A 14,977-nucleotide genomic window follows, 5' to 3' on the forward strand; every position below is an offset into this window, starting at 1 on the left:
CGTGGGGAGCAGGAGGGCTGGACGTCTGTGCAGAGTTCCTATCAGTGCGCAGGCTGCGCGTGCGTGCGTGCATTACGTCTGATGGGTGTGCGACCGTACGTGCGTGAATGTGAGTGTTACATGTGTGTTGAGGGGGACTGGGTGTGAATGTAAGTATTTGTGTGTGTGTGTGAGTGTAAGTGTGTCAATGTGTGTCTGAGTGAATGTGGTTTGAGGGTGTGGGAGTATAAGTATCTGAGCATGAATGAGTGTGCGTATGTGGTCTTGTGTGTGACTGCAACCATATATGAGAGTCTGTGTGTTTGTGTGACTGTGTGGCCCTGTGTGAAGATAGGAGTGTAAATGTGCATCTGTGTGAGTGTGTGCCGGAGTGTGTGCTTCCCGATGTATGTGAGCATAAATGAGTGCCTAGAAGTGTGTGTGAATGTGTGAGTGTGTGTGATTGAATGTGTGTATGAGTGTTAGTGTTTGTGGGGGTGTGTGAGTGTGTGGATATGTGTTTGAGTGTGTTTGTGTGGCCGCGTGTGAGAATGTGTGTGTGAGTCCTTCTTGAACGCAGTGATGGCCCCACATGGTAAAGGGCTGTGGAGCAGCAGGTAATGGGTTCTGTGGCTCCGTCATGATGACGTCCTGGGTGCTGCGGCCACGTGAGGCTGTGCTGCAGCTCTTCTTACTCTGGGGGCTGCCTCTCTTCTAAAGATGTTCTGTGTCCTTGTCTAAGTGAAGCAGGAGTTGGATTCAAACCTGCAAGGGTGAACCTACGATCTCTCCAATGGGTGGCCTCTCCAGGATGAGGCAGAGTTTGTCCACCTACTACAGGTGAGGAGATGTGGCTGCAGGAAGTTGTGTCACTGGCCCAGGTCACAGGGCTTGTGAGTGACAAGGTCAGGGTTCAAACTCAGGCTGCCCCTTTTGAAGGCTACGCTTGGCCTGTTGTACACTGCCTCCCAGAAGCTCTAGTCTCTGGAGCCTTTCTTTCAGCTCCTAGAAAGGACTTTAACCTCAGTGCCTCAGTTTCCTCATCTGCAAGATGTGGAGAAAGATCCACCTAGAAGTGCTGGTATGAGCTGGGCACGTGGTAAGCGTGACGTCTGTGTCTGGGCTGGGACACCTACCTGGCTGCCACTGGCCCCTGCAGGCTCTTCTGGTCTGTCCCTCAGGGAAGCTTCCAGCATGCTGCACACAGCCTGGAACCAGGTCCCCGGTGGCCTCCTGGTGCCTCGGGTCCTCAGGATGGGCCTCAGCACTCACTGCCAACAGGGCCTCACTGGCATGCTGCAGAGCCCTGCTGGCCTCCCGCTGGGCTCACCCCAAGGAGGAGGAAGAACAGCATGCGCCCCTGCCTGGGTTAGACCAGCCCCTGGGCCATTCCAGGGACCAGCGCTGCAGTGGAGGGGAGCGAGGTGGGGGCTCAAGCCAGGGAAAATCTGGTCTGGGCCCGTCACACAAGCTGCCTGTGTCACTGACTTGAGGCCAGGTGTTCCTTCCCTATTACATTCTAAGTTCCTTCAGGACACTAGCCTCATGCATCTCTGGATCTTTCCCAGAGTGCCTTGCTCAGTGCCCAGCACATAGTAGGCATTCAGTAAACATTCACTGACTTGAGATAGCCGGCTGGCTGGTTGGCTGGCTGGCTGGCTGGATGGATGGATGGACATAGCACTTATTCCGATTTTGTAATTATATATATATTTGTGAAATGGTTTAGTAACTGGCGGGCCCAGTTGTCTAAAAGTGCCATGAAGGCAGAGGCCATGGCTATGTGATTTGCTGATGAATTTTCAATGAGTTGCATAGTACCTGGCACATACTAGGCATCGGGGGAGCACTTGTTGAATGAATGAAAAAATTAATGCATGGATAAATGAGTGGAAGGGTGGAGAGACAGATGTATATGTACGTGTATAGATGTATGTGCATAGAAGGGATGCATGAGCAAATGGATGTGTAAAGTGGGAAGTGTGATATTAGGGTGATCAGGGGCCCAGAAATAAAGGTCAGCATAGCAGGCTCCAGGACCAGGAATGTGAGGGGGACAACCTCCTGACAGAGTGGGTGGGGCAGAGCCAAGACAGCTCTCCCCTTTACTGCTTACGGCTTCTTTATTGACATTTGTCTGCCACAGCATTGGGAACGTGGTGATTCAATTTGAGTTCTCCAAGAAGCAGGCCCTAAGGCAAGAATTTGACAACCAGTCATTTATTTGGAGATAATCCCAGGAAATGCTGGAAGCAGAATGGGGAAGTGAGACAGGGAAAGGTAGGAAGCCAGTCCAGGGGGTGTGATCAAGCCACTTACCTGGGGCTCAGTCCTACTTGGGAGGTCTCCACCAAGAGGAGCAGGGGAGCCGGGGTATCTGTACCCCAGCCCATTAGTCACTGAGAACTGCATTGACCCCCTGACATGTCCAACCTGCCATGTGGGCAGGCAGAATGGACTCTGGAGGGGAGGTCAGAGAAGGCCCCCAGGCAAAGAAAGGCAAGAGCTGGCAGCTGGACATCACAGTGCACTCAAGTGGGGGACATGGTCAGGTCAGCAGCAGCATCTGGACACACCCTTGACCACCCAATGATTAGTTAGATTCAGGTGCGCACCGGCTGGTGGGGGAGTGAGGTGTGTGAGCACACAGGCCATCACAAGCAGAGGGAGACCCAGGGCTGTGAGGGGGGCACCTTCCCTCCCTTGGCATCGCCCCTGTGGGGTCCTTGGGGACAAGAAGGCAGAAGTCTTGGAGGCCCTGTGACTGAGGGACCTGCGACCTGGGTTGGGGTTTGTTGTCAGCCACCCACCGCAGAGGTGCACGTCCTATTGCCTGGCTCAGCGGGTGGGAACTACTCACCGGGGCCAAGGGCGTGAGCTCCTCACTGCGGCGGGTCACCTCTTTCAGTGCCTCGGCCAGCTCCTGCACCTTCCGCGTGTCCCCCAAGGTGGTGCTGACCGCAGGCAGTGACCCCACAGACACAGGATGTGCTCTCTGACCTTGGCATAGACATAGGAAGGTGGGGAGAGGAAATGTAATTCCAGTGGCTTGATGAAGCTGTTTCAGAAAGATTTGGGGTCTGAGAAAGTGACCAGGCTCATGTGGGGTTTTCCAAAGCCGGTAGACCTCTTCTTGTCTCCTAGGATGTGTGGTGGGCAGAATCATAGCCCAAAGATAGCTACATCCTAATCCCTGAAATCTATGGATATGTTACTCACATGGCCAAAGGCACTTCGGAAGAATCGCTTTGGAGATTTGATTAAGGATTCTGAAATGGGGAGAGTATCCTGTATTAACCAGTTGGGACCAATGTAATCACAAGGGTCTTTACTAGATGGAGGTAGGAGGGTCAGAGTCAGAGAAGATGTGATGATGGAGGCAGAGGAGGTGGAGAGGGAGAGGGAGATGGAGATGGGGAGAGAGGGACAGAGGGAGAGGAGTCGGGATTTGAAGATGCTGGTGTTGAAAATGGGGCAGGAAATGTGAGCAGCTTCTAGAAGCTGGAAAAGCCAATGGGTGGATTCTCCTCTAGAGCCTCCAGACAGTTCACAGCCCCACCACCACTTTGGTTTTAGCCCAGTGCGACTCATTTCAAACTTCTGACCTCCAGAAATGTAAGATAATAAATATGTGTTGTTTTAAGTCATAAAGTTAATGGTTATTTGTTATAGCAGCAGGAGGAAACTAATACAGGATGTCTTAAGCTTTCTCCAAATCTTGAAATCAAATATGTAGTATCTGGGGAATTCCCTGGCAGTCCAGTGGTTAGGACTCTGCACTCTCACTGCCAAGGGCCTGAGTTCGATCCCTGGTCAGGGAACTAAGATCCCATGTGCCACATGGCACGGCCAAAAAAAAAAAATCTGTAAAATCTGGCATTATTTAAAAACAAATGGTGTCTCAGGGTCTCACTGTGACTAAAATGGCATGAAATTCAGAAATTGGATTACTTTGTTGGCCCAGTATGGATGGGAGGTCTTGTTGCAGACTTGGGTCCCTGTGTGCCTTTGGGGCAATGGGGACAAGGATCCCTCCAGCCATCCCCCAACTCCAGCCTTAAGCCAGACCTACTGCGGCTTCTGGGGAGCATGCTTTCTAAGCCGCAAAGCCCTAATGAGAGGGGCTGGCTTTGGCTGAGGCAGAGAAAAACCTAAGAATATAATTTTAATACCACCCCATCAAACTTTCTGCATTTATAGAAATGTTCTGTCCCTGTTTTGTCCAGTAACATAGCCACTTGCCAAATGTGACTACATATTAAGTCCTTGAAATGTGGCTAGTGCAACCAGAGAACTGAATTTTTAACTTTATTTCATTAAAAGTCATTTTAATTTAAATGTACATGGCCAGACATGGCTCATCCAACAATCTGGAAGAACACAGATAGAGGTGAGTAATCCCTCTTACCCTCCCGTCCTGCTTGCTACTCACAACTCACTCTTCTAACTGTCTAACAGTTGTTCACAGCAGCTGCAGAGTTTGAGCATGTCTGCCAACAGCTCAGGGTGCAGCCAGGCTTCCATTCAGGGCGTGGCTTGGATGGAGGAAAGAATAGCCCTGTCTATGAGGGGACTCCTGTCAGAACGTTCTGGAACGAAAGTCAGGTAATGGATAATCTCATGTTTGCCTCTGCAGCTCTTCCCCATCCTTGGTCGCCATCCCGGAGGCTGCTTTCATGGAGATGTCACTGGCTGCTGAGCCTCTGGCTCGTGGATTTACTCAGCGGGAGACGAGAGGGCAGGAGGAGAGAGAGCTGGAAGCTTTGCTCCCAGCGCCCTCCCTGCCGGGGTTGCCTGCCTCATCCTTCAAAGCCACCACTCCTACCGGGGAGCCCCCTCCACGCGTAGCTGCCCCTTGAGGATGCTGGTCACTTCAAGGTGAGCCCCTGGGGTCCTGTGTTCTCTGTCGTTTGTTTCTGAAACCTTGCCCCCAGTTTTCTCAACAGAGCCCTTCTTAAAATCTTCTCCATTGCCCAGTTAGAGCTTGACGTCTGTCTCCCGACAGGACTCTGGTGTTTCATGAGAAGACCTTGCGTCAGGCTGTGCAGTCTGTGTGCTTAGGACCCCAGGGCATCCAAAGGGAAGTTTGCTGTAAGTTATGCTCGGGGTGAATGAGAGCCAAGTGGGGTGTGCGGGGGGTGGGAGTGGGGGAACTAGGTGAAGGAAGGGGCTGCGGTGAGAGGGCTGGAGGTGGGCAGGGGAAGAGTGAACCTGGGTTTGCTCCTGTCTTCACCACCTACTGGAAATGTGGACCCGGGAAAGCTGCTCACATCCTCGGCACCATGCTGAGGACTTTCAGGCAAACCCTTCAGGAACCAGAGGAGCCTGTCTTCTGTCCTCCATGCCCAGCAGGTGTGATGCTGTGTGTGGTGCACGCAGGTAGCATGCCTGGGAGCACACGCTGGGAGTGGGAGTAATCATACCTTTTGCCAGAGTTGTTTCTAATGCTAGGTTGTAGCACATGGAATGGCCATTTTTGTGGATTAAAACTGGTTGAATGTTGGCAATTTCATATGATTTGACCCACAGCTACAGTGAATGTAATTCTTAACATTCACCACAACCTTATGAGGAAAATACTATTATTGTCCCTGTTTTCCAGGTGGGGAAACTGAGGCTTAGAGAGATTCAGGCCTGTGTCAATAGAGATGGTAAATGACAGAGCTGGGACAACATCAAACCATTAACCGTATGACCAAGATGGGGTCACTTTTCTCCTCTGGGCCTCGGTTTCATCCTCTTTAGTAGGAAGAGACTGGAGTGGTACCCTCTAAATTCCCTCCTGCCCTAGAAACCTGTGGCTCCGTGAGGCTGAGCAGAGAAAGCAGACTTCCTTCATCCTGTGTCACTCACTGAAAGGACCAGAAGAGGGAGGTGACATCAACAACTCGGGAGGCACCCAAAGACTTCTCCACAGATCCGTGGACCCCACTGCCCACCCCGAATGGCTGCATACAGACCCCAGGGCCCCAGCAAAGGGACAAAGGAGTCCATTGGGAGCACCTTTTGCTGGCATCCTCTCTCAGCGGCTGCCCGGAGCCCGGCCCTTGGCACTGCTGGTCCAGCACGGATGACACAGACCTGGCCAGCTGGAAGAGCTGCTCAGGGCCATGCCCGCCCTGCAGAGTGGCGGTGACATTGTCCCACACTGCGGCCTGAAATGCCGCATCCTCCACACGGGTGCCTCCACGTGCGGCCTAACGGGAGACCAGAGACATGCTCAGAGCAGGAGGGTCTCAGCCCATCGGTTCTTGTTCCAGAACCTGGAGCCTGAAGTTCCTGGCCTGCACGTGGTGAAACAGAGCAGGGCTGGACGGCTTGGCGCCTGGCATGGGGGCTCTTCTGAGGCTGGAGGGCAGGGGACCCACTTGTGCCAGCAGCCAACGGCCACTAAAAGCAAGTCTCAGGCAGGTCATTACTTCTCCCCTCACTGCCCTCCTCATCGTGCTCTCAGGCCCTTCCACTCCAGCACGCTTCTGACCCTTAAAATTCACTTGAGATTTTATCCAGCCTCTGCCTTATAGACCTGTTGGCTGATCTGGGTCCTCCTTCTTCTGGACTCTGAAGGCACTTGGGCTGACTCACCTCTGGATCCTTCTGCCCCCATCTCCCTCAGGTCCCCCACCCCAAGTCCCCCAGGCCCTTCCCCTATACTGGCCACTAGTCATAAGATCTACAAAGATGGAGACCACATCTGTTTTGTCCACGGCTATATCCCCAGGACCGGGCACATAGTAGGTGCTCTGTAAATACACGTTGAAGGAATGAATGAATCAACCACTCATCTGGTCATACCCTCGGCTCCCTTCAACCCGGCCACCCTTTTGTTGAGGTTTAGACAAGTCAAGAAGTTGTCTTAGTAGAGAAACAGTGGCTGCCACCCACCTTAACTGCTGCCTGGGTCTGCTGTCTGTCACCCACGTGATTGCAGACAGAAATGACCACTGTCAGCATGAAGTCATTGTTTTCTGATCCAAGTGGCAGGTAAACTGATGGGAGGGCAGGTTCAGGGCCACAGTGTAGACAGGAACCTGGCAAATGGACATTGGACAATTAGGGGGGCATCTCCAGGCCCCAGGGACACTGTAAACCCACCAAGGTAGAGCCTGATGACAAGGACACAAAAGCCACAGCTCGTGAAGTCACGGCAGGCACTCGTGGACTCCATACTTCCCGGGAAAAGATGGCTATTTATGCCAATCCACTGTCGTCTCTAAGTAATCACGTGCTGCTGTGACTTTGGAATAATTTTACTAAAATCCATGAAAGTTTTCAGCAAAAGAATCCCCCATTTACAAGCTTTTTAGAAAAATTCAAGGTGGTAAACCAAATTACGAAAAGGAGAAAGAGGAGGAGGAGAAAAAGAAGATCTTAACAATTGGTTCAAGACGTATCCAAACTCCCTCAAATGTCACTTCCTGTACAAAGGCCTTCCCAGGCCGCTCTATCTAAAGCAGCGCCCCTGCCCTGTGTCTTTGTTTACCAGCTATCTCTACCACTAATTATAAATACAGTGAGGTCAGAGACTTCCTCTCTTTTGTTCACTGCTGTATATCTAGGACCTAGAACGGAGCCTGACGTTCAATACGTCTGCTGTAAGAGTGAATGAATGAATGAATATCCTTCGTATCCTTAAAGGGGACCCGCCTATCATTGGAATCACTTCGTTGTAGTGTGCAGACCATCACAGCGTTCTCGAATTGTAATTGACAGCTCATTTTTATATGGTCACACTTCCCTGCCCCTTACTGGAGCAGCTAGCCTGGCGTCTCCATTTAGGGGGACGCAGGTTTGAAATGAAATCTGCTTACCTTCCTTGAATTGGTCCCTTCCAGACTCAGACCCAGTCATGGCCCTTTGAACAGCCCTGCATTCCATGTCCATCTGACGGGCACCCCACGAAAACCACAATCCCTTGGGTCTGAGAATGGGGCCCCTCCACCTTCGCCTAGTCAATGGGTTCAGTTTATGTCCTTGCGGCGTTTAATGCCGGACCCTGGGGAGCACCCCTGCAACACTCCTGGAGCCTAGGTTTGCAGGAAGGTCCCAATCTGACTGGCACATTTTCAGAGCTCTTGTGAGGGTCACAGAATGCCAAAGGCCATTGGGAGGAGACAAGGACTCAAACGGGCCCGCCAAGGACCAACCACCCCCGAATCGGAAGAGCAGAGGCAATGTGGGCGCTCACCCCGTCTCTCCTGCTGCTGCCCTGCTGCTGTCTTGGGTGTGGGTTGTGCTGACAGGACACTGGCTGGGGCACTGAAGTGGGGCGGCATCAGCGTGCTCCGTCCTCTCCTGTAAACCTGTGCAAACAGGTCTCGTCTCAGCTCAGCATGCTCTGTGACATCGCCCATTCCCAGCTACCTCCCGCAAGGTGGGGTCAGCATCGTGGACGATTCTGTGAACCAGGCCACCCCTGTCCTGAGTAGCTCCAGGGGTCGGGGCTACTCCGAGTGTGCACTGAGGAGTGGTATCCTGGTAGCAACCCCACGTGGTCACACTTCTGCATATCCTCCTCCATTTAGCCCGTTCCACGTCCCTCATGCCACGATAGAGGTTGTTTTGGCCTCCACAGTTGTGGAGAAGATAGGGAGTTACTGCTTCTCACCTCGCTGAGATGTGTGGCAGGGTCTTTGTGCCTGGGGGCGGGGCTTCAGGGTCATCCTGCAAACCCCTCTCACACATGGAACATATTCTTTGCAGCTCCCAGAGAGAGACAGGCACCTATTCTTGGAGAGGATGAGCCCAGGAGCTGAGGGGAGAGCTAGTCCCAAGCCGGTACCTGACTCCAGGCAGAAGCAGTACTCCAGGAGCCCCAGGGCGGCGGAAGCGTTGCAGAAGATGGCAAAGCTCGTCAGAACAATGCCCTCCTCTGGGGCAGTGGTACAGGTGGGCAGTGGGAGCTGATCACGTAGGTGCCCTCCCTGTAGGCGTGCTGGGTCACTGCTGGGGAGAGGAGACGGAGGGTGCTTAGGGGGTTGTGTGAGGCGCACAAACTCCGCCATGGTTCACGATCTCCTGGGAGCTTGTTCAACATGCAGGTTCCCAGGCCCCTCTCCAGGGCCTCAGACCTCTCTGTAGATTCTGGGATGGGGCCCAGAAATCTGCATATCTAACAACTCCCACGCCCACCCCCTCACCACCTTGATGCAGGGCATTCCAGGGTCTCTGAGAAACTGGGCAGAGATAGAATCCCAGTCCTGCCATTTACTATCCATGTGACCTTGGCTTTCACCTTTTTAAGAATCAGTTTCTCATCTGTAAAATGGGGCTAATAATAATAGCTTCCTCCCAGAGCTTTAGTGAGGAGGGAGTATATCGGGAAACAAGACTTGCTCAAGAGACCCAGTTAGGACGGGCCACAGCCAGGATCTGGAAACACTCAGAACTCCCCCCAGACCATGGGCACCATGAAGAGCCCCGAGCTAGGCTGCGCCAATACCCCACACCACCTGTTATAATCACCTGGTTTTTCAAAAGGAGTGCACACCTGGAAGAGCTGGGCATAGAGAATTTTAATCAGTTAAAATGAATTCCCTGGCCTACACTTAATTCAGAAGGTTTGGGGTGAACCCAGGAGTGTGCCTTTTAAACTAGTACCCCAGGTTATCCTGGGCAGGTGGTCTATGGGCCACTTTGAGAAATACTGAATCAAAGGAATGCATCTGAAAAAGAGTAATCACCCCATTATCTATCTTTTTGAGAGTCTACTTTTCCTGCTGCTCTGGGCTTGTTTTAAGTGAGAAGCACTGAATCGCCTGGCAGGACGTGCAGGCTGCATACCCGACTGCTTTTACCACTGGTGGTATGTCATCCACCCTGCATCACACAGTTCAGAGGCGGGTGTTTCTGTTCTGCCATTTGCATGAGAGGAAATTGAGGCACAGAGACCTTGAATCCGATGCCTGAAGTCTTCCAGTTAGAACGTGGCGGTGGTGGGATTCACACCAGAGCCTGTGTATGGCCCCCGCCCTGCACTGATGTCCCCTGTTTCAGCGCTCCTGGGTTTGTCTTGCTCACTGTCTGCAAGAGACAGGATCTGTGACATGAGACTGAAGGAGGCCTTCCCACCTCTGACTCTGGTTCCAGTGGCCTGGCTGCTGGTCCTCAGGAAGGAGCTGTTCAGCAGCAGGGTGGCGGTGTCCTGAAGGAGGATTAAAGATCGCGGCCAGAATCCTCGGAGTCTGCAGGCCGCCGGGAGGGGCTCGGCCTGAAAGAGAGCACAGTCCAGGGCCCCTGAGGCTGCAGCCAGCCTACAGGACTCAGCAGGGCAGTGGCTTCTGACCCTGGGAGGCCTTTCGGATTTGTCTCCAATGGATGGACGGCAGTATCACCTGCTTTCCTGAGGTCAGCCCAAATAGCTCATCTCCAGCCGCGTTAGAGTGTTTGTCCTTGGCCAGGTTCCCTGGAAGCAGAGTCTGAGACAAGGATTTGTGTGCAGGGCCTTTATGAGGGAGGGCTCTCAGGCAAAACCAGGAGGGCAGGGAGGGAAGCCGAATGGGGTGGAGAATGAAACAAGGCAAAGAAGTGGTTTCGGGAGGCATCCAGCTTCATTCAGCCTGATCCCATGGGGAGCTCTGGAGCATAAGCTGCACCATAGAAATTGTCTCACTCAGAGCCCGGGGGGCTAGGCTGTTAGACCCCACAGTTATTGGCCAGCAGCCGCCCCATCGCAGCTGGGGGATGCCTGCATCAGCCTGGTAAGGATGGGCTGGGCACCCACAGCATCTGCTGCGATGTTTCCCTATTGTTTCTGCTCCGCTGCATCCGTTCTGTCTTCTGACCAATGCTCCCCAGCCCCCGACTCCTACTCCTCGGGCTCTGAGTGGAGTTGACCAACCCCCAGCTCAGTCCTGGACATGTGACTCAGGTCTGGTCAATCAAAGTGGGAAGACGTTTCTGTTTTTGAGAGGCTGCCAGTGTCCTCGCCTTCTCCAGCAGGGTGTCATCTAAATACCAGCTGAACACGGCTGCTGCAGACTTGTCCCCCACGGTGACCTTGAGCATAACGCCCCTGCTGGCATTCACTGGCCTGCAGTTCTCACAGCTGAAAGGCAGACAGAGAAAGGAGCAGGGATGCTCCCTTAGACGTTGTGGCCGCCCGCCTGGTCTTTTGTCCAGTTCTTCTCAAGTCCTTTGAGAAGGTAGGAAATGGCTTTGTCAAGTGAGAGATGGAATAAAAACAACTTCTGCCCCAACCAAAACCAGGTCACGAAGATGAAGCGATTCATTCCTGCCTGAATTCCCATTTCATTCACTGCACAGGAGAATGACACGGAAAGTGTGTGAGGCTGAGAGAGGACCCTAGACTCCAATCCCGCCCCTGCCACTTGTGAATGACCGCTTTGCACAAGTCACTTAACCTCTCTGAGCCTCAGTTTCCTCACCTGTAAAGTGAGGGGATAAGAGCAGTCAATTTCCATGATTCTTTCTAGTGCTAATAATGATCAGTGAATCCTGTGATTTTACAGCACACATGCCACATCCCATTGTTATTAGCTTAGCCAGTGCTGACCACAACCCTATGAGAATCCCCATATCACAGACGAGCAAACTGAGCTCAGAAAGTTGTGTGATTAGTCCCAGTGACACAACTCCTGAGTGGGGGATGGAACATGGGCCCACACGTCTGGACCCGAGTCCTGGGCCTTCTGTGTAATGTCATATTCCCTCACATGAGCCAGTGAGAGATCACTGACTCCTGCTGTGTCCAACCCATCCCCAGTCCTTTTAGTATGAGCTTTAAAATAGCTCTCGAATCTCCCCACTTCTGTCTTCACGTCTACCCTAGTGCAAGTGAGCCAGACATTCTCCATTTGCCCCTGCAGCCCACTTGCCATCAACTCTGTGGCTCTGTGCGCCAGGGACTGATCTCCATAAACTGCATCACCGAGTCTCCACACCTGCCAGTGGGCCCAGCCAGTGGGGAGCATTGAGAGGAGAGAGGTTGGGATAGTTATTCACCACTTTCCCTGTTCCCTACCAAATGGACTGCAGTTGGCAGAGGCCGTGTTCCTCTGGCCAAGGCCACAGCTCGTGCCGGGGGCACCTCTCCTGCAGCTGCAGCTCCCAAGGGGGTTCCAGAGATGCCATCCCCTTCTCTTACCCCTGCAGGCCTAAGAGGGACAATGGCTTCCTCCTGTTGTAGTCCTGCATTGTCATCCCTGGTTGATCCCCTTATCCCTGCCCTTGTCTGTAAATAGACCCTTTATCCAACTTCCCTCCGTTCCCAATTTCAGTGAGCCATCTGCTTCCTTTAGGGACCCAGCTGATGGCCGCGCTACCTTGAACTCTCACCTTGATTCCTGCAAGTGCCTGAGCAACCTCCCTGAGTCCTCTCTCGCCGCCTCCCGACCCCGCCCCAGCCACTTCTCCACCCTGCTACCAGAGCGTTTAGAAGCAAAACGTGATCATGTTCCCAGCCTGCTTAAAAGTCTTGGGTGGCTTTCCAGAACTCTTAGGATAAAGGCCGAAATCATGTGTCTGACATAACCCTCAAGGCCCTGCCGGAGCCAGGCCTTGCCTGCTCTTCCTCCATGCTCCAGCCACACCAGCCTCTTTCACTTCCGGATTATTGTATGCTCCCTCCCTTTACTGTCTGTCCTGTCTCCCGCCCTACCTTTTCCTGGCCAAGTTAATTCCTCTTCCGTCTTCACATCTCTGCTGAGGGCAGCCTTCCCTGACCCCGAGTCAGGGAAGTTGTCATAGAGGCGTGCTCTCTCCTTCCATTCATTTGTGTGAACCACTGCTGATCACCAAGTAACCCCAGTGAGAACTGAGACTGGGTCTGGTTTTACCCACCACTGTACGTCCTACCCATTAGTCAGTGTAGCCAGAGCTGGCACTCAGTACATGTTGGCCAAATGGCAGCCCTGCGGGAATTTGCTCTGGTGCTCCCACCTGACTCGCGGCCTGAGTTCCAGGGGGTCAGACACACAGAGGCACTACTTCTCCAGGTTCTCCAGCTCCCAGCCTCTCCAGACTGCCAGGGGCAGGGTAACAGCAGAGTCAGGCGTCGGCAGGCGGGACGGTGGCACTACCAACTCCCTCTGGTCTGTGCGGCGCAGCTGCCTCTCCACACAGTCGCTCCACTGAGCCCAGCAGTGCCCTGAGAGAGAGAGGTAGGCCAACACTGTGATCCACCCAGGCACCTTGAACTTGACACATGTGGCTACCTTCTGGTTTGGGGTTTTTAGAAGAAATGGGTCATGGATAAGAAAATTGGTTCCAAATAGAGATTTTTTTTTTTAGTTTCAGGTTGAAGGAATGGTGCCACGGAAGAATGTTTCTGGGGAAATGACCCCCGCTTCACCCAGACTCTGAGCAAACCTGCAGGATGTGTTGGCTTGTTTTGCATCAGTGACTTGCACTGGTGAGGAGGCCAGCACAGAGCAGAAGAAGCGCCCAGAGGATATACAGCCCCGCCTGGGAGAAGGCACCTTCTTGTCCCTGGTGTAAGTGATTGTCCACAGCTGTTTGTCTCTGTGTGGTACATTGGGGACCTGGGAGGCTGTATCTCTATCTGGGACGCTGCATGTCATCTCGTGCTTTGTACCAATTCAGTAAGTCTCTGTGTCCTTTGCCCTTCAACTCTGTTGATTAATGTGTATCCACTACCCCAACTACCCCTGATGTGTAGTCATTCACAGGATATGCCTGGGGTCAGGTCATCAGCTCAATCACCTAAAGCCTATATTTGTATCCTCTATTAATTCAGATAACAAGAACTAACATGCTGAAGGATGTCCTGAGCACTTACCAATTAATATCAAAGGACTTCAAATGTTACATGACTTTTGACCCAGTTATTCCATTTCTGGGAACTTGTTTATGAAAGTAACCACAGCCGCAAGTAAAGATTGAACTGTAAGGATGTTCATTACAGCGTTGTTTATAAGGGCAAATAATTTGAAACAACCTCAAAGTCCAAAAAGAGGGCGCTGGTAAATAAATGATCATGCAGCAATTTGACAGTCTATTATGCAGTTATTATGAAAATCAAGATGGAGAAGAAGATACCAAGACATGAAAATATGTGGGATACATTGTTCAATGAAAAAAAAGGGTAACAAAAGCAATATGTACAGTATGAATGGCATTCATTTTATTTCTAGAAGAGTGTGTGGATAGCTAGGATATATCCGTATAAAAGGAGAACAACCATTTCTTAAAAATAAGTACCGGTGCTACCATCTTGGTTTGTCAGAAAAGGCCTCATCACTTCCTCCTTCTAAACTATCTTCTCAGTGGCATACCAAGAGCGTGGAGGTTAAAAGAGGGGTTCAGTCCAAGAGGGGAGGAGTATTTTACCACTAATGTTGTTTGTGGTGACAATAAAAAAGCAGGCTGGGTTTTAGGGTTTAACTGTTGTTCCTAAATTCTCTACAGATAGTGCCTCTCCTGGTTGCCTGCCTTCAGGGCCACCCGCATCGTGGTTTGCCACTGCTTCCACCCACCTCCCATTTCTATGGAATTCACAATCTCTGGCACATACAAGGCACACAAAAGGTCAAGCGTGAGTAATCCTGATGTGAAGGTTAAGAAAAAGAGCAGCAAAAGCTGACCGCTGTCCATCACTCCATGGTGAGATAGGACGGTTCAGAGTTCTAAGGTCACCTACCACGTGCCCACTGGAAGCGAAAGTCCATGTTACTATCTGGCCAGCCCAGAGTCACTGTCGTGAAAGGATCCAAGTACTGACCGGGTTCCACGCACAGCTCCACATCCCCTCTATCTCTCTGCGGAAAAAGCAGCTGGCTGGTGAGACGCCCTCCACAGCCGGCACCCCACCTTGCGCCCCAGAGCAGCCTGTGCCAGGGGTGGCCACAGTGTGAGGCATGGAGTGGAGACAGACCTGTCTGATCCCCCTAGCCTGCAGGGGATGGATCACTGGGTAAGTGACTAGGACGAGTGCGGGCTGGGTGCCAAGGGTTCATCACGCGTTCAGCTGCATTAACAGAGCCTGCTCTGGGCCAGGCCCAGTGCTTGAGGCCTGGAG

General features: G+C 52.3%; 1 protein-coding gene across 1 annotated transcript in view; it reads right to left on the minus strand.

Annotated features, from left to right (window-relative positions):
• The window catches only part of LOC136140335 (polycystin-1-like protein 2), an 86,164-nt gene that overhangs the window by 42,104 nt on the left and 29,083 nt on the right, over nt 1–14,977 (minus strand). Inside the window, 11 exon segments of the mRNA XM_065898405.1 lie at nt 1,112–1,193; nt 1,195–1,299; nt 2,840–2,972; nt 5,983–6,176; nt 6,865–7,010; nt 8,762–8,878; nt 8,881–8,925; nt 10,051–10,189; nt 10,909–11,026; nt 12,880–13,087; nt 14,600–14,717. Coding sequence (XP_065754477.1) covers nt 1,112–1,193; nt 1,195–1,299; nt 2,840–2,972; nt 5,983–6,176; nt 6,865–7,010; nt 8,762–8,878; nt 8,881–8,925; nt 10,051–10,189; nt 10,909–11,026; nt 12,880–13,087; nt 14,600–14,717 — 1,405 coding nt within the window.

Source organism: Phocoena phocoena, chromosome 20, assembly GCF_963924675.1.
Source record: "Phocoena phocoena chromosome 20, mPhoPho1.1, whole genome shotgun sequence".
Taxonomy (NCBI): Eukaryota; Metazoa; Chordata; class Mammalia; order Artiodactyla; family Phocoenidae; genus Phocoena; species Phocoena phocoena.